Source organism: Amphiura filiformis, chromosome 1 (genome assembly GCF_039555335.1).
Source record: "Amphiura filiformis chromosome 1, Afil_fr2py, whole genome shotgun sequence".
Taxonomy (NCBI): domain Eukaryota; kingdom Metazoa; phylum Echinodermata; class Ophiuroidea; order Amphilepidida; family Amphiuridae; genus Amphiura; species Amphiura filiformis.
In genome coordinates, this window is record NC_092628.1 from 33,636,914 (window position 1) to 33,656,210 (window position 19,297).

Sequence of the window (19,297 nt, forward strand, 5' to 3'; positions counted from 1 at the left end):
CCAAAAAAATATACATCATTAACAGTGGAATAGATTTATTTTTGACATTGGGGTCGGAGTCCAGCACCTTTTGCCGACAAAAAAGTTTATGGTACAAATGCGCGCGATATTTTCCACCCCCACCAAAGTATTTATAAACACTCCCTAAATAAGTTAATATTTTACATAATTTACTAAATTATTTCAGACCAAATAAGTAATGCTTAGTGCACTTTGAAAATAAAAATGTGCACTCAGACCCGCAACCAGGATTTTGTTTTGGGGTGGGGGGGGGGTGGGGGGGAGGCTGATTTGTTTATGAAAAAGTGCACTTTTTTCTTCAAATTCAAAATTTGGACCTTTTTTGGACTTGGGAGGGGGCGGATTTTGAAAAATTGGACTTTGTTTCTTCAAAATTTTGACTTTTTTGGCCACCCTCTGGTTACGAGCCTGCCCGTACTGCTTGTCCGAGGCTCCCGTGGCCCATGGTGATTGCTTGCATTGCTTGTGAATTAATATCTCAATTCTTATGATCCTTCTTTTGTACTATTACAATGCCATTTCCTTCCTGGTCAATGGGAGAATTGGCTAACATTTCACGAATGGTTGTGACCACCTGTTCCTTTATTTCTGACTTCAAAGGAGCTTTGATGAAATCTTTCACATGGGTCAAGAAATCAAGTAGCAGGGATTCGTTTTCTGAGGGGTCGCTGTTCAGACATCCGCTCACATCATACGGAAGTGGATAGTTATGAACTTCACAAGAGATACCTCTGGCTCGAAAGTAATCCAGAAGAGAGCGAGACGATGGCGAAATGACTTTGGTGTATTGGTTGGGTATGGTGGGTGCAACACGCGCAAAGACACTGCCCTCTGTGGAAAAGAAATAAGAAAATACAATATTTCATTAAATAATTCCAAGCCTTGAAAGGCAATAATATGCCTTTGGCTATAACAGTACCATGGCGCGAACTTCAACTAAGCCATTGACGACTACAATCGTCAGCCTACAGCTATAATAGCCTAACTCACTTTTCAGACGAATTGAGCTTTTTGCCTAACTCATGTCTCTATTAACATGTACACCTGCTGTAATAATGGCATTGACATTGACCAATCATAAAGGAGATTTTAGGGTGAGTTAGGCAATTTTGACAGTGTGTCTATAGCTGTTTGTCTGAAGCTTTTGCTCTGATATTTGCCACAGTAAGTCACAGCCTAAAGTCACTGAAAATCACACGTATCAGTATGTAATCACCCAATTCGTCGTCCGTATTCCATAGTGGCGTATAGTGGGGCGCCGCGAATAAACAACTTTTCGAGAAGATCGGGTTTGAAGAAATGCCAATTTAAAATCAAGTTGTGTAAATCAGACATTCATTATATTTTGTAAATGATGTGAAATTTCTGTAGTAAACTAAATAGATTTTATTGTTATATATTTTTCAAAAGAAATAAATACATACTATTGCTGGCAAACTGACAATAAAACTATACGTCACTATGGAAAACGAACAAAACGCAATACCCTAACCTTACGTTAACCGTACGCCACCTCGGTCGCCGTGTAATCCCTATGGCGTTACTTTTCGTCGTTCGTATTCCATAGTGGCGTATAGGTCCGATACGCGTACGCCACTATGACATACGATGTTTTTCATTTTTGCCGATATTTCATAATTATAAAATGTGTATAAAAAGTGGCGTATGGTCGATACGCCACTATGGAATACAAAAATGTCACTTTGTAACTATACGCCACATTTAATTAATTAATTACTAATTAATTAGCTAATTATGACTGATGAGACTTAGAAAAATGAAAGAGAACATCATTAAAAACACATGTGCCAATTTTCAAAAAATGACCAAAAATCACTATACGCCACTATGGAATACAGCCGACGAATTGGTTTCTGATAATTCCTTTGAATTTGTCTCTTTACCATTTGTTCTTTTCGAAAGATTGGTGAATAATGTGTTTATATGTATGCTTGAACCATATTTTGTATTTTTTCTCAAAGTGACTTAAGCAATTATGGCATGGCAGCAGGCTGACGAAATGTAATGAATTTATAATTCCATATAATCAAAAGTCGCTAGAAAAATTTTGACCTGCGGGTCACGATTAGAGTTTGAAACAAAAAATCTTCTTCCTAAAAATGCCGGGTTTATAAATTACTGAGTAGATAAAAAAAACTACCCCACAAAAATACAAGGAAGCAGCAACATTTGGAAGATATTTGACGACATCTGGAAATGACCGTTAGTTAATCATATTTTTCATATTTGAACGTGTTCCTAGCGTGTTCCTACACCTTTATAGAGCGTAATATAGAAACGGCGCCCAAAATATCTGTGCCAAAAATCGCTTGCCCCCCCCCTTTCGACCTTCCAAAATCGCTTGACCCCCCCTCTTTCGACCTGCCAAAAACGCCCCCCCCCTTTGGCCTGCCAACAAATCTTTGCCCTTTATAATTCAACACCCGGGGGACACATAATTATTGCACCATCCCTAAAAAACTAATTAAAAGTTACCTGATGTAAGCACCGTCAAGAGGATTCCATTTTCTTCCAGTTTATCGTACAAAAATCCAAGAACCTCTTCAGGATTGGTAACACAATACAACGAATGAATAGCAGTGATGAAGTGATACTTTTCATCCTCTTTCGCACTCGCTATGAATTCCTCCAAGCGTTCTTCATGCCATTCGTATGTCACTCCTTTCAATCCATTTTGTAAAACGTTGGTCTTATGTTGGTTTATCAAATCTTTGTTTGGCTCGACTATGCATTGGTGAACTCCCACAAAATGAGGTTGAAAATGAGAGACAAAGAAATCTTCTTCACGCCCTGTTATTCAAAGAAGAAAACCAGAGGAGTAACATTATAGTAAAATGAAAACATTGGGATAGTTTATGTTTACACGAGTACATGCTGTTTGATATTTTATTGTTTGTCCTTAAGAAGAGCAATTTAACAAACCATGTGTTTGGTTTAGTTTTCCTGCTTCAGGATACTTTTGTAGAACTCACACAGTATAGAGTGTACTTCGGTTATATAAACTGAGCTCAAAAAGAAACTTATAATTTTTTACAACTCGTGAATCACAAGGTCATATCTTAAAATAGTGTCAATCAAAATGAACCAAAATTACACACAGGATTACTTTAATACTCTACTCAAAACACATATCAGGAACCACGCAGTTGTCCAACTGACACAACAGCAAAATGCACTGTCATGGGACAGCTTCCTCGACTTCCTCCACTTTCACAGCCCAACATTTGGCACCCAGAACAAAAAATCTGTGAGAATGCACACAAGATCCTTGCACAGATGATAAAATGGTGCTGCTTTCTGCTTTTCATACATTTTTTCATGAAACAGGGCTGGGCTGTGAATGTGGTCCAGGAAGCTGTTCCATGTCAGTGCTTTTTGCTGTTGTGTCATTTGGATAACTGCTTGGTTACTGACATATGTTAAGAGTAGAGTATTGAAATAAACCCGTGTGTAATTTTGGTTCAATTTGATGGACAGGATTTCAAGATATGACCTTGTTAAAAATTATAAATTCTTTTTGAGCTCAGTTTATAATATAAAATTAATGTGCTTTTATAAATGCGCACGTCACCACCTCCGCGCTGCCATAACAGCTTATAGACAGTAAGTCTCGAAGTGACCTTCTACATAGCGAGTGGTCTTTCTATAGACGAATCCAACGAGCCAAGTCATGGTCAGGATTTGTTCGCGCCATATTTGGTTCCCCGCATGGGCCCGCATGCACCAAACAGGTGTTGTGAATGCCCAATTGGGTGGATTAAACCCGCTTAAAATTCGATGTTAGATTCTTTTGTGTTGTAAACTGTCATCATTCTTTTGTCTACGTGTAACACGGGTGATAGAATGCAGTTTAAAATACCATTCCAAGGCCGCATCATTTCACATTTTAGGTGAGATAGCTGGGTCCTCGTCGCAGATGAGTTGACTTTTGACGTCAATGCCTGGCATTGTTCAGGGCTCGTGCTTTTAAAACACCCGCCACATCACAATAAGACTATTGAACAGTGTAGTGGTTGCATGGGGTTCACTCAAGCATTACGATATACCAGTCCTTTGCCTTTGTTTACAAACATTGAGGTCAACTCATCTATATATTTGAATGCACAGTATAGGCGGAACACCATGAGACTGCTGTGCAGCAAAATTGCCTATTATTTTTGTTCAACTTTGTGATTATATTGTAAACGTTTACGTCAAATACTTTCAAAATGTTTTTTTTTTGATAACATATTTCTAATTCGGAATTGCAAAATGTGTAATAATTTTGCAATTCAATTAATACTTAAATTTGATTATATTTATCTAAGGAGTTCCTATCCCTTTCTGTATAGGGACCTTGCATGTGACGTATCATCCCGTAAATATGGCGGAATACTCAAATGCATTCAACAAAAGCATGATTGCAATCTACCGCACACCGACACCGCCTGGCTAATAATTATTTGGTGGAGCAGGGACACTAAAATGAATACACGGGATCGATACACGTGAATTGCTATGCACGATTTTGATATCAGACGAAAATCTTCGAATACTGGGTTAGAAATTGATGAATATCTCCCGCAAATGAATTTTTCTCAAGAAACCAGATGTGGTCTCATAAACTTGAAAATACGTGTTGAACAGATATGATAGTCGCTAGAATGCGCTTTGAAAATTGGCCGTGCGCTTTGAACTCAAATCTGACCATTTTATATTGCGTTGGTCCTGTAATACCCTGTATGGACTACAGCGTGTACAATGTAGTACAGCTGCACTCACTGTAGGCAGTATAAAAGTCGATGACCATTGATCTCAATGGGGTATACAAGCTTATTCACGCACAACCATGATCAATTACCACGCTATTGTGAGTAGCCTTAGTTATGTCCCTCGACTAATTATTAGTTCTAAAGAGCTTTAAAGGTTTGAACCAAATGGCTAATCGTGGCTGTGGATTCAACCTACCATGGCGATTCCTGCCATGAAGATATAGGGTCGATGACACTGTGTGCCGTGACAGTTCGTCTCACACACATAACCCTGCACTACGATCAAATATATAGGTTGATGACAACATTTGATTGAATGGACTGCACTCCGCCATAACTACGGCGAAGGACACCGGTTCAAATCCTTTGTTTGGAGCCAATCGAAAAAAAGAATGCAGGGCCTCTATACGCTGGCGAAGTTACGTAATTAATCGGATTAATTACCATAGCAATAGGTGAAAACAATTTTGAACATATCGCGCTACACTACAAGCAGGCTACACTCATCACCTGTGTATGTCTGCAATCATAGATTGAATACAATACTGTTCTTTTCAAAGATACTAATCTTACAGGTGCAAGTGATCAACATGATATGGTTCAATTCAGAGGTACCGCGTGAACGTATCAGTACAGCGCGGTATATTCAAAAATTGTTTTCACCTATTGCTATGGTAGTTAATCCGATTATTACGTAACTTCGCCAGCGTCACGCTTGCTGGTCTTGGTATGCCGTGCCCATGGGTCACGTGCGTATTTATAAAAGCGCATTTAATTATAGATATGACCGAAGTACACTGGTATTTTTCGTATATGGTGATAATGTCATTTGCAATTCTGTGCCAGCTCTCTGGAACCAATTACCTGTAAAACTTCGTACTTCACCTTGTCTGGCCACTTTTAAATCTAATCTGAAGACCCATTTGTTTCCGAACTAATTGATTGTATGTTTTTTTTAGTTAAGTTGTACATTTTATAGAAACCTAAGATGTAGTGTGAGTTGTACCTTAAAGATTATTGTGAAGCGCTTTGTTCATAATATGCTAAGGCGCTATATACAGATATAAATTCCGTTTATTGTTTGTATTGTTTACTTGATTCGTCCTTGCCCCTTTCATTTTTGGTTATTGGTTATTTATATTATAGCCTGTCAATCTTATCTTTTAAGTTGTAATTACGAAGGTACTTTAAAGACGAATGGTTTAGATTGTTTAATTAAGAAATATAGTTTAGAATTCAGATTCAAACGTAGTGGCTAAAACTTGACACTCGCCACCTTCCCTGCCCATGATTGAAATGATTCAAGATCAACATACCACTTCCACTTCCGATACCAAGGGCTTTTAGTGTCTTTCCTGTAGATGCGTTGACACTTTGCATGACATGTGGCATTATCTCAGCAATGGTATCCTCAGTAGGCCAGTTCGCTGCTCCTGCACACAGTCTACTATTAAAAGCATCATAACTTTTCATAAAATGCGTGTCATCATCTACTATGCTCTGTACTGATAACATATTATTATTTCCAGTAGCCATTATGCAGATCAGTTACACACGTACGGCACGAATTCTTTTTTTTTCTTGAAATGTCAAAACCGAACTACTGAGCGGTGCGGGGTATACGATACTATTCATGCTATGATTAAATTATTGTATTCTCTGATCCGCACGTGTATTGGACACAATTGACCTAGCAGTAATTATTTTGATTTAATCCCACCTCGTGTCAGTGTTGCCAATTATGTCGCCCCTACTCCGTGTATAAACGGGTACTCCAGCTCGGCGAACTTTATAAACACCCCGCTTTTACCATTTCAAATAAAGAATAGTTGGTACTACCATCTAGGCCTGATGTCTAGTTAAATAGGTAAGCGTGCGAAAAGATGATAATCTTTGATTTTGTTTACAACCAGAGGGCTGACAGTACGTCACAGATAAGGCAAACCATACTTTTTCGTTTAATATTAAATACCAGAAGCATAATTGTGTGTGGCTTAACAAAATGTATGTGCTGTATACATACCGTGTGCCTGCCTATAGGGAGAGAAGAAAATTTTAAATTTAAAGAAAATTTAATTTTGGAATAGAATCCACCATAGCAGGCATAATTGTTTATAATGAATTTCATTGCAAACCTATTGCTAAATTACTGACAATGTGTTATTAACGTATGGAATGATTAATACGACTTAATTTGTATACGGTCAACGTACTCAGTATAAAAGGCAAGGAATTCGTACCAAGGGTGTTCCGTGATAACGAAGGGATTAGGGCACCAATAGAGACAAAAATGTGAAAGGTTTCAGGTCATTTCATATCTATTCAACCAAACCCTAACCTTGCTTGTCCATTTGTCTCAGATGATCGCACAAAGCTGTCTGCAACTATTATAGACGAATCCAACGAGCCAAGTCATGGTCAGGATTTGGTCGGCCATTACTGGGTCCCCGCAACAACAAACTGGTGTTGTGACTGCCCAATTGGGTGGATTAAAGCCGCTTAAAAAACCTAGCTGGGCGTGGTGTTGTGGAGATATTTGACCCCTGCCAAATGCTCCAAAATGTTTGTGAATTGTTGTCACCGAGTTTGAGTCCCGTACACCTTACAGATGTCCAGAAAATGCAATTCTAAGATTTGACCTTCAACATTTTCGCGCGTACACCCATCATATCCATACCTATCTAACTCTAACTTCCTGTCAACTCTCTCATTCATAACTCCAAACTTCTTTCTTTTTGCCTTTTCTGTATTTTAACATTTACCAATATTAAGTACACTACAGTTTTTGCTGGGCCATGAAATGTACCAGCCGATGTTACTAGCTTACTTACTAGCTTACTGATTAACCTTAACGACGCAGGTATGAACCCTCGAGTGGTGTGAAATGAAAGAGAAAACATTGCAGAATAGAATTAAAAAACCACACAGTGTTCTACAGCCCCTGTAGGGTTATAGCATTTTGGCAATGGGGATGCAATAATTACCCGAGTGAAGAAAGAAAGCGAGAGTATAGTCAGTTAAATAAATAAAACATAAATAATTAATTTAATTTAATAAATTAATTAATTAATGCCATCTGAGGTCAAAGGTCATCAGACCGAGGTCAACCGTGGTCAAATGTCGTATGGGATCAACAGGGTATCTTAAATCTTACACAACTGTGGTGCAACAGCTACTATATACTATTAGTAATTACATGGCCTTGTACCAGAAAGTTTGTATTTCTGATATTGTATAAAACAAGTTTGTAATCATAATCTTTAATAAACAAACGAATTAATTAATTAATTAATTAATATAACTATATAAATTAATACTTGTGCCCCTGATAAATCATATTAAAAAATTATTTCCCTACCGGGCTGACACTCCTCATAAGACCCTGGGTCAGCATTCATATTTGGGTCCTTCTCGAAATGCCAAGAAGTATGACCCCTAAGGTGTGAAATGAAAGACAGCAAAGTCCCCCTCCCCTCGGCTGAAGCCACATGGTCCAGCAATTGTGCGATAACCGCTCTAGTTTAATTAAGTGGCTAAAACTGAAATAATATGGCTCCTGCAATCGCTTACAAGCATTTTATTTTAGAATAATTATATTTATTCGCAATGTATAGTTTACTGTTACAAGTACATTATAATCAAAACAACTGATTTCATCGTTGACAAAACAAAATGTTTAATATCTTAATTATTTCATTGTTAACATTTTCCTTAGTTTTCATCCATAAATATTCACAAAGTATTATCTGTTACAAAATAAGCGTTTATGTTTAGATTCAATTAGTCGTCCATACAATTCAGTTATCAGTAGCTATGTACTACTGTCTGTCCAATGAACTTAGACACCCGGTTTTTATTATTTATTTGAAAAAATATATAGGTTAGAAATAAGTCATGAAAGAAAATGTTCTAGTGGACCTCGGACCTAACAAGATTTGTTGGTAACATTTTGAAATGTTTGTCTTTAATGCCGACTTTTATTCAATTTTAACTATATTTCGACAATAAATCGGGACCAGAGAATTATTCCCAATGATGAAAAACTTTTAAAGGAAAGTCCATTTCTAAGTTAGGGGCGATTAAAATCGAGGTCATGCAGTGGAAAATGATATTGATCAGCAATATGTAAGCCCTGCTTAAATTCGCTAATTTCTTTAGTGTGCGCGAAATGATACAATAGAGGTTGTGTGTGAAATTATTGATTGGCGCCAAAGAATTTAAACCGGTGCCCTTCACCGTAATCATGGCGCAGTGCAGTCCATTCAGTCAAATGTTGTCCAACCAAGTCCCCCATATTTACGGTATGATACGTCATGCACAACCTCTATTCAAAAAGACTAAATAAAAATGTACAATATGCACACAATAAAGAAAGAAAGGTGTTCCGTATTCATTGAAGATGTCTTTTCTTATTTGACTGTACATACGTATAGGACTTCTACCTGTAATGTAAACTAATCGAACCGTCCAAATACGTATAGAGGTAAATGGTGCCCAACGTTTTGCGGATCATTTTCAAAATTGCAGTCAAGATGCTTAAATTTCAATAGATTTGCAGTTTTAATATTACCAATTACCAAATATCTTTACAACAAGAAAAACATCTTTGGTCTAAAGGTCACTAACAACTTTTCTTTCATGACTATTTTCGGAAACATCTATATAATTATCTAAATATATGATAAAACAGTCTAAGTTAATTGGACAGACAGTAGTATTTCTGTGGTTGTTGCACAGTGGTTGTGAACTTGTTGCCATTGACATACATAATCAATCTGACGATTTAGCTCTGTGTAGAATAATATTAAACACGGTTCATAGACTTCTTTCTACAGTCTATGCACAGTTGTAATAATACATTATACACGATTTCTTACATTTTCATGATGGCTACAGAAAATGGATTACAGAGCATACTGGATGATGACACGTATTTTGTGAAAAGTTTTGATGTGTTTATGAATAGAATTTTAGAAACAGACTGGTCGCCTGACATCATTGCCAAACTAAAGCCAAAAGTGATACAAAGTGTCAACGAAGCTACAGGAAATGCGTTGAAAGCCCTTGGTGTAGGATGTGGCAGTGGTAAGTTGCAATCTTGAATCACCGGGGACAGGGGGACAGGGGGACAGGTTCAGTTCTGTGGAAGTCATTATTTTTGCCAGCAGTTGATCTACTCATAAACAAGAGCATGATAAGACGCCTAAGATTATACACACCTAAACCCCTGACGACAAAGATGCAATCTTTGATATCTATTATCTAAGAATTTCGCTGCAGACATCAATTGACGAATCATAGGGCCAGAAATCATGAACAGCCAATTATCTTAAGGGGATACTACACCCCTATACCCAAATTTGTGCCTATTTTTGCATTTTTCTCAAAAATTATAGCACATTGGTGACAAGTAAGATATGTATATTATAGGGGCAAGCACTGCAACTACTGTACTGAAAATTCAGCAACTCACGGCAAGTAGTTATTGATTTATTGATCAAATATTGGTTTTCCCTAATTTTTGACTGTAACCCCACAACTGTTGTCTGTGCTGAAATAAAATTTACAGTGCAGTAGTTGTAGTCCTTGCCCCTATAATATATTATCTTACTTGTCCCCAATGTGCTATAATTTTAAGAAAAATGCAAAAATAGGCACAAAATTTGGGTAGGGTGTAATACCCCTATAAGCGTATTTTGGCCAATGAAATCTTATGCGCCTAAGATTTCTTGGACGTCCAAGATTGGCTATGTAGTATCAGACATCAGTGTATTGATGAATATGCTTAGTTTGGGGCATAATGTGAAAAAGCATTTGGCCTAAAAGGTAATACTAATTGTCGGTCCATTTACATACTGAATAACTTTGCTGATGAGCATAAATTCAATTGCTTAATGCTGATTTTGGTGTTCATGCTTCCAACGCGTTCATATTCCCTGCAAGGGCTGGATATAGAACGTAGCTGACCCATGCATGGTGAGATGTTAATAAGAGCTAATAAGCTACATACCAGGTCAACAGGACAGGGTAGCTATATACATGACATCACAGATACTGGCATACATGTTGGATTATTTGTGAATGTATGACGGTTCTATGAACATGTATGTTGTTTAAATGCATTGATACCTTTTGTTTATTTGTAGAACCAATGGATAATATATATTGTATAAAAATGCTGTTTTTATTTATTTATTTATTTAGCTTGGTATATTTTAGGTAGGCCTACATATAAATTTCAAATTTCAAATAGGGTAAAAAAGGCTAGTTGTCACCGAGCTCTCATAAAGGACGTCCAAGAACATCTTAGGCATCTAAAATGTTACGCATCTTATTTCCTTTGTCGATTTAAATGTACCGTCCAATGTTTAGGGGTCTTATGCATCTTTTCTGGTCATCCATACATCAACGGACGTACCCTGCTAAATTTTACGCTTTTTTGGGCCGTATTAATTAAGGTTTCGGATATTTTACGGGCCCAATAGACAATTATACACATCTCTGAGAAAGCATTGGTCAGGTGCGATGTGTGAGGGCGCAAGTATGTTCATCAAACATTCAAGGGCAGGTTCTGCCAACCTGTAAAGGAATTGCTCGGATATATTCCAAAACATTTTGATGTACTACCAACATGACCAATGTTGCCAATTTAATAATGTATTTTTTTCCCCGGATTTTGTTTTAATAACAGGTTATAGAGAAGACTTCTTTGTGTCGCATTTTCAACCTCATTTTGCGGAAGTTCACCAATGCATAGTCGAGCCAAACAAAGATTTGATAAATCAACACAAGAACAACGTTCTACAAAATGATATGAAAGGGGTGATATACGAATGGCATGAAGAACCTGTGGAGGAATTCATAGCGAGTGCGAAAGAGGATGAAAAGTATCACTTCATCAGCGCTATTCATTGTTTATATCATGTCCAAAATCTCGAAGAGATTCTTGGATTCTTATACGATAAACTTCAGGAAAATGGAATCCTCTTGACGATGCTGACATCAGGTAATTTTTTAATTTCTGGTGTGCGATGCATGCAGTCACCGTGAAAGTGGCGGGGCTTCTGGCGCACTGACCAGTATGCTTTGACTATATTTATGAATACGTATTTATAAATACGCACGTGACCCATGGCCACGACATACCAAGACCAGCAAGCGTGACCAAATCCTCATGCCATTGAAAAGTATAAGAACTTTTCAGATAAATATCATCAAATTTAAGTATTAATTGAATAGCAAAATTATTACGCATTATGGCAGCGCGGAGGTGGTCACGTGCGTTTTTATTAATACGTATTTGTAAATATACAGCATGTCTAAAAAAAAATAGCAAGTGAAAAGCGCCTTCTTTGGCAATTAGAAAATACGGTGGTGACATGATGCTTATATCAACGTCAAGGGCGCAGCTCTCACATTACTTGTTGACCTACGATAAAACGCCCAATAAAGACTTAGTCACCGGACCGCGCCGGCCAGTTAAAGTACATGCCCTATCACACCACTCCACGCCATACATAAATTCTCCCAGTCACATTTCCCAAATATGAAATTAAAATTAAAGTAAAATTTTAAATTTACTTCTTTTAATGTTTGGCAGAGGCGGGGTTCGAACTCACGGCGCACAGCTTAGTACTCTATGAGCCTAGCGCCTTAGACCACTCGGCCACTTGTCTTGTTGTTATTCATTTGAAACTTATTTAAAAATATAATCGCAACTTCAACATAGGCCTACCACGTGACAAGCAAAGACAGAAAACGTATTATATTTTGGAATTTTATCTGCTTAAATCATTAATGTGTATTATAATAGAGCTACCATTATTAGTTGAATTCTCAAGCGCATCATTTCGAATTGGGTTTGGAAGATACATTCTCCTAAAGCCCATACTGACTCCACCTGTACATTTTAATTTCATCGCGGGATGCTGAGATGTTTGAAAAGCATCGCAGCATCGCATACCGCTGCAAAGTGGAGTCAGGATCGGGCTTAATTCGAACCACCAGCATCCATGGTTCGATGTAGAGAGTCTTTCCTATTCAGAGGAAATATTGCAATTACACACCTTATTGCCTTTTAACAATAACCAATGACACTAGCACGTAATTCCAGTCAAGCACCAATCTTTAATCCTATTGTTGAAGAGGATAATAAGCTTATACTTATGTATAGCATTCGTAAAAAAGCTTAAGTCTTTGTTTGCTTTGGTTAAATCCTGTTCAAGTGGTGGGTTAACCAACAATTAACAATGAGAGGACATTCCTGAACCTCGTTCAGTTGGCGATGATTTGAAGTGGCTGCCAATTATGACCATTTGATATTTAATACCAGCAATGTGGAAAAAAAAGAAATAATGTAGTGCCAAAATAATGTACCCTTTTACGGAAGGAGCAAAGTTTAACAAGTTACAACTCCGCTTCTGCAGTACGAATGTCAGCGGCGAATGTCAGGTTATTATTTCCCAGTCTTGAAAAAAAAAAATTTGCAGGCAGAGGTGGGAAGCAATCTCGGTACCTCCCGGTTAAAAAGCACTGTGCAAAACCACTAAGCCAACTAAATATCTGTCGTGAGATGCTTGACATTAATCTTTGATATTGCTGAATGGAACAAATCGCGGAATTAAATCAGTAATAAAAGAAGTAGATTCTTATTTAGCGGCCAAATTGGATACATTTTTACCCCCGTATATTATCCTATGGGGGCATTTTGAACCCACCCCATCCCAAATTGCCAAAACCTATGAGTTTAAATCATACATAATGATCAGTACGTCAATCATGAGTGAACACCGGTTGGTCACTGCATTTATTTGGGAATGGGTAGGCACTGCATCTTGATTCACCATCCACAACATGATAATGTGTGCACATGCTACATTATATACACTTGTAGGCCTATGTTGTTGTTGTAAGTGTGTATAAGTAATGAGCCTTGCAATTGAAATGCCTCAAGCTTTTAATCCGATATGCAGATTATCTATTTGTTTTCATGAATTGGAAGACATTCTTTGATGTATTACTGAGCTCAATGATCTGAAATTACTGGAGTGTGAGATCAGCATAGTATTTTATTAACAGAAAGTATAGAGGCCCTGCATGAAATTATCGATTGGCTCCAAACAAAGGATTTGAGCCGGTGTACTTCACCGTAGTTATGGCGGAGTGCAGTCCATTCAATCAAATGTTGTCATCAACCTATTTGATTGCAATCATGCTTTTGTTGAATGCATTTGAGTAGTCCGCCATATTTACGGGATGATATGTCACATGCAAGGCCTCTATTCTCCAAATTCATTTCCTAATGTATGTGAGAATGATACAATAATGACATGATGAACATAGTCATTGATGCATCAGTTTTAAAATAGACTAGGCGGTTACCATATTTGGCGGTTCTCGCCTGGGCGCGATTACCAGGCTGATGGTGACATGCCCATATGACAGTTTTTTACTAATTTGACCTCAGATGACCCCTGGCGACCCCAAAATGACCTTCCAAAATTTGGCTCTAAATGTTAACTGTACCCACCAAGTTTCATGCCCATACGACAGTTTTTAGTAAGTTGACCTCAGATGACCCCTGGGTGACCTTGGATGACCCCAAAATGATCTAAACTTATAACTCTAAATGTTGACTGTACCCACCAAGTTTCATGCCCATATATGAGTTTTTACTAATTTGACCTCAGATGACCCGTGGTGACCTTGGATGACCCCAAAATGACCTTAAAAAAATGTTGTTTTAAATGTTGACTGTACCTACCAAGTTTCATGCCCATACGACACTTTTTAGTAATTTGACCTCAGATGACCCCTGGGAGCGGACCCCGGTGTCAGATGACTTTAAAACGAACATAAACATCTTCTTGACAGGACAGAACTACACCCACCCACCGAGTTTGAGCCCCGTACGACCTAGTTTCATGCCCATCTGACAGTTTTTAGTCATTTTACCTCAAATGACCCCTGGGAGGGGGCCTGGGGTCGGATGACTTAACGAACATGAACATCTTCTTGCCAGGACAGAACTACACCCACCCACCGAGTTTGAGTCCCGTAGGACCTAGTTTCATGCCCATATGACAGTTTTTAGTCATTTGACCTCAAATGACCCCTTGGAGGGGGCCCCGGGGTCGGATGACTTAACGAACATAAACTTCTTCTTGCCAGGACAGAACTACACCCACCCACCGAGTTTGAGCCCCGTACGACCTACGACGGCCTCACACTAGCAGTCACAGACAAATATATCCATTACTCGTCTCGAAAGAGCTCAAAATAAATATCTTAGAAAATTTTCTTGATGTCCTTTAACATGTTTCCATAGTTAACCATCGTTAGCCATGGATATCTATGCTGTAGAACTGACCGGTGACTAAGTCCGATTTATTGGGACGTCTATCGACCATCAACGAGTAATGAAATGCCATTTGTTCTGTTATTCAATGTGCTTGTTTTAATCTCGAGATATGTTTAATTAACAACGAAAGGGTAATATCACAATTGTGCCACTTTTACTAGGGAAGAGGGCTGCATGTAAATCAATAATAGCTGATGTTGATGCGTCAAGTCTGATGTACTTCCCGACTTCGGAGCTCGTATATAAGACGCATCAACATCAGTGCATGTGCATTATTTTGTCTAATTTCTCTCCCAACAATACGCGTTCATTAACCTATAAGTGTGTAATATATGTTTTATAGCAGAATGTGAAATATTTATTTATCTTTTAATCTGTTTAAAGTGGAAAAAGAGAACCATTATACATGTATCATGATAAAACGGTAAAAACTATTTTGTATTGTTGTGTAATTGATGCATTCTTTTAATTTCACGAAGGAACTCTTGGAAAACTTGATGCTATCATTGATTTACATGTACAGCCCTCTTCCCTAGTAAAAGTGGGACAATTGTGATTTTACCCTTTCGTTGTTAAAGCCATATTATAACATTTTCATACAAAATTATTGATTAGCATTTCTTTGCCATAAAATGTTACATTTTACTGTCAGATATATCCCCTTTTATTTTTGAACCGAACAACTACGGCAAAGCAAAGAAAATTGGAATTTACTACCAGCGCATATGTCGCCAATACGTACCACTCCTTCGGTTATGTTATGGTACGACCCTTTGTTGTGTAGATCACCGTCCCGCACGCCGTGTACGTACTGTGTGTTATGAACATCGTGTATGCGTTCGACTAATAATTGCATCGTAATAATAAAACGCCGGTTCCATCGTTTTATTCAAAATCTCGGAGTTTGACAAAACTACAGCACCTAGAGTCTTGATTTTTGCAGGGTATATTGCTTTAATAAAGTACAATATAATCGTGTGAAAAATGAATTTTAAAAAATCAGTGAGGGCATCCACCTCAGCAAATGTTATAATATGGCTTTAACTAAACATATCTCAAGATTAAAACAAACAAATTGAACAGAGCAAACGGCATTTGAGAACTATGACTAAGTCCTTGACGTTGATGTAAGCATCATGTCACAACGGTATTTTCTAATTGCCAAAGAGGGCGCTTTTCATACTGACTACCTTACAATGATGCAATTACTTACGCAAAAGTGTTGCAAGCGCTGTGTTCGAAACTTAGGATCCAAAATAGGCAAGCCACCGGATGCCACGTGGCCACGTGTAAACTCTAAGACAACTCAAAATGGCCACGCCATCTCCCGAATTCTGATGCAGTGGACGCGGGTAGCCACACACGACACTTTCGCGTATAAAGTAATTGCATCTCGTTGTACAGTAGTTTACGCCACAGAACCCGCAACCTCTATACGGCGACTGTGTCCATCGTATTCGGAGGAGTTTTAGAACTTTTCGGTGGCTCTGAAAAAGAGCCGTTGAAGTGGTTTACTAAAACAAAGTGTGAGAAATAAATGTTTAAGGCTTTTATGATAGAATTGAGCTTCATTGTACCCGGCCCTTTTTCAGAATTCATAATTTTTATTTAATTAATTCCATTGTAACTGTAAAAAATATAAAAACAAATATTAATTACGCGTGTAAATAACCGGAAGCGTGGCATGACTGGCATCCAAGTGTGACATTCAGGCATCCAAATTGGGAAGGTGACTTGCCCATTTGGGATACCCATGGAGTTTGCACATTTATTTTATAAATTATACGAAATTTATTTGTCATTATTAATATCAACGCACGAAGCCGTGAATAGCCGGATTGTAACCAGAAGTGTGGCATACGAAATGAACAGAACATGGGAATTGGCAAATTAAAACTGGGATCCCGGGCATTTTAGTACACCATTGAGTGTTAAAAAAGGGTAGAAAGTAAAGAAACATTAGCAAATCATACATTGATGCTTTAATAAAGCCGACAGGATTGAAAAAGCCGAAATGTGCAGTTTATTATAAAAATAAAATAAAATAATAATATGTTCCTCTCGGCTTGGAACTGCTTCTTTGAATAAATCTTGTATTATTTTCCCGCAGAGACCGGTCTTATAGGACGTGTTGGCTCCATCGCACCAAGCCAATACAGCAAACTCTTTTCGCCATCGTCTCGCTCTATTCTGGATTACTTTCGCACCAGAGGTATCTCCTGTGAAGTATATGACTATCCTATACGGGTAGATGTGAGCGGATGTTTTGACACGGACCCCTCAGATGAAGCATCCCTGCTTCTTGATTTCTTGACCCATGTGAAAGATTTCACTAAAGTTCCCACGTCAGAAATGAAAGAAGAGGTGTTCGCAACCATTCGTGAAATGGTAGCAAATTCACCCAGGTCGGATTGTACCGCTGAAGCACAGAATACCGCTGTTATAGTGCACAAAACGGGTTGTAATCGTTGAAATATTACATAGAAAAACTTTATAAGCGCATGATTTTATTGTTTGTTTATTTTTATATGGAAACCCGCCTGGGGAAACTCAGTGGCATTTCGTGATCTACAGCATCACCCCCCACTTTTCTAAAAAAAAGTTGAGATTTTTATATCACTGGAAACCTCTGGCTACATAATGTTTATGTACAAAAAAACCTTGCAGATTAATTCGTTTAGCAAAGATATTGTGAAATTTGATTCGTTCTGGTATACCAGAACGAAATTACAACACATTGTCTATGGAGCAGTGCAAATACATATAGACCTAATCATCCATAACTCGCAAACGCGAAATCGGAATCAACTGAAATTTTGGGGATAAGCTTTTTTCGTGGATATCTACTGAAAATGTCATAAAAAGAGGATGCTAGGATCACGAAATACTCCTTTAAGATTTGTTTAAACGCTGTTACTTTCCTATTCGGGAGGATGTCAATAATTTTATATTCAACTTGCTCCCAGCAAAAACAAAAAGATTTTAAAAACGTTTTAAATAAGTTATATTTGGGTTTAGGTGAAAACGTTTTAATAACATTAAAATGTCGGGTTATATAAAGGTCATGATAACGTTTTAAAACGTTTTGTATAAAAACACACTACAACAATACTTTTAAAATATTGTCAAATATGTTATTGTAAACTATTTTTGCAAACATTTTTACCAAATATTGTGTCAATACTTAAATAACATTATGTTAAAATATTTGAACCCAGCAAACACAGAAATGTTCTTAAAATGCTTTTTTCTTCAAAACCTTTTAATAACATTTAAATGTCGGGTTATATAAAGGTCATGAAAACGTTTTTAAAACGTATATTTTGGGCAAACATTTTTCGCAAAATATCTTTTCAACCCCAAAATAACATTCTGTTTAGAATGTTTTGTATCAAGTTTTCAAGAATGTTTTTTGGAATTTTATTAAAACGTTTTTATACCTTTATATAACCCGACATTTAAACGTTTTCTGTAAAACGTTTTTGTTTGCTGAGCAGTAGATTATCAAAAATGTTTTTTAAGGTTATGAAAACGTTTTATACTCTTAATATACCCTTTATATAACCCGACATTTAAACGTTTTCTGACAACCTTTTATAACCTTTTGCGAATGATGTCGAAAACGTTTTGTGTTTGCTGGGTCACGACCACATCGTGTTTTACATAATATTTTTGGGCGAAAAGCGTACGCGCTTCTCGCTCTTTGCGCTGAGTCTTGACCTATTACTCATAGTGTTACAGAAAAGATTCGTGCTGTCTATATACTCGGGAAACAAACATAGTGTACATTAAAATATGTAATTATTATTTGATATCTAAACAGTGCTATAGAGTCATCTTAGCAGCAGTGTATTTGTATTTAAAAAAATAATTGTTGTATTAAAAGAAATAATTGTATTAAAAGAAATAATTGTTGTATAACTAGAATGCACTAGAATGCACTACTTGTATGCAAATCCGAAAGATGTTTTCATTTTTTTTATTGATTTAGCAGGATTGTCAGTTTTTTCATAAAGTTTGGCTACAGTAATAGCCTTATTATAGTTTTATTAATATTGGCAAATTACTTGCCTCGATGTGCTTGCGTGTTTTATTTAGCGTGTATAATATGTTAATGATACAATACCCCCTCACTCAGGTTTGC

The 19,297-nt window shown here is 37.3% G+C and overlaps 2 protein-coding genes across 2 annotated transcripts; one reads left to right on the plus strand and one right to left on the minus strand.

Annotated features, from left to right (window-relative positions):
* Positions 1–288: 288 nt before the first annotated feature.
* On the minus strand, positions 289–6,337 carry LOC140166081 (histamine N-methyltransferase-like). The gene is made up of 3 exons (XM_072189468.1): positions 6,110–6,337; positions 2,518–2,832; positions 289–852 (listed from the first exon to the last, which is right to left on the minus strand). The coding sequence occupies exons 1-3, from the start codon at positions 6,327–6,329 to the stop codon at positions 500–502; spliced, it is 888 nt and encodes a 295-aa protein (XP_072045569.1). The 5' UTR covers positions 6,330–6,337; the 3' UTR covers positions 289–499.
* A 3,207-nt stretch (positions 6,338–9,544) lies between these two features.
* LOC140166090 (histamine N-methyltransferase-like) lies at positions 9,545–18,112 on the plus strand. The gene is made up of 3 exons (XM_072189478.1): positions 9,545–9,878; positions 11,485–11,799; positions 17,264–18,112. The coding sequence occupies exons 1-3, from the start codon at positions 9,632–9,634 to the stop codon at positions 17,623–17,625; spliced, it is 924 nt and encodes a 307-aa protein (XP_072045579.1). The 5' UTR covers positions 9,545–9,631; the 3' UTR covers positions 17,626–18,112.
* The last annotated feature ends 1,185 nt before the right edge of the window (positions 18,113–19,297 follow it).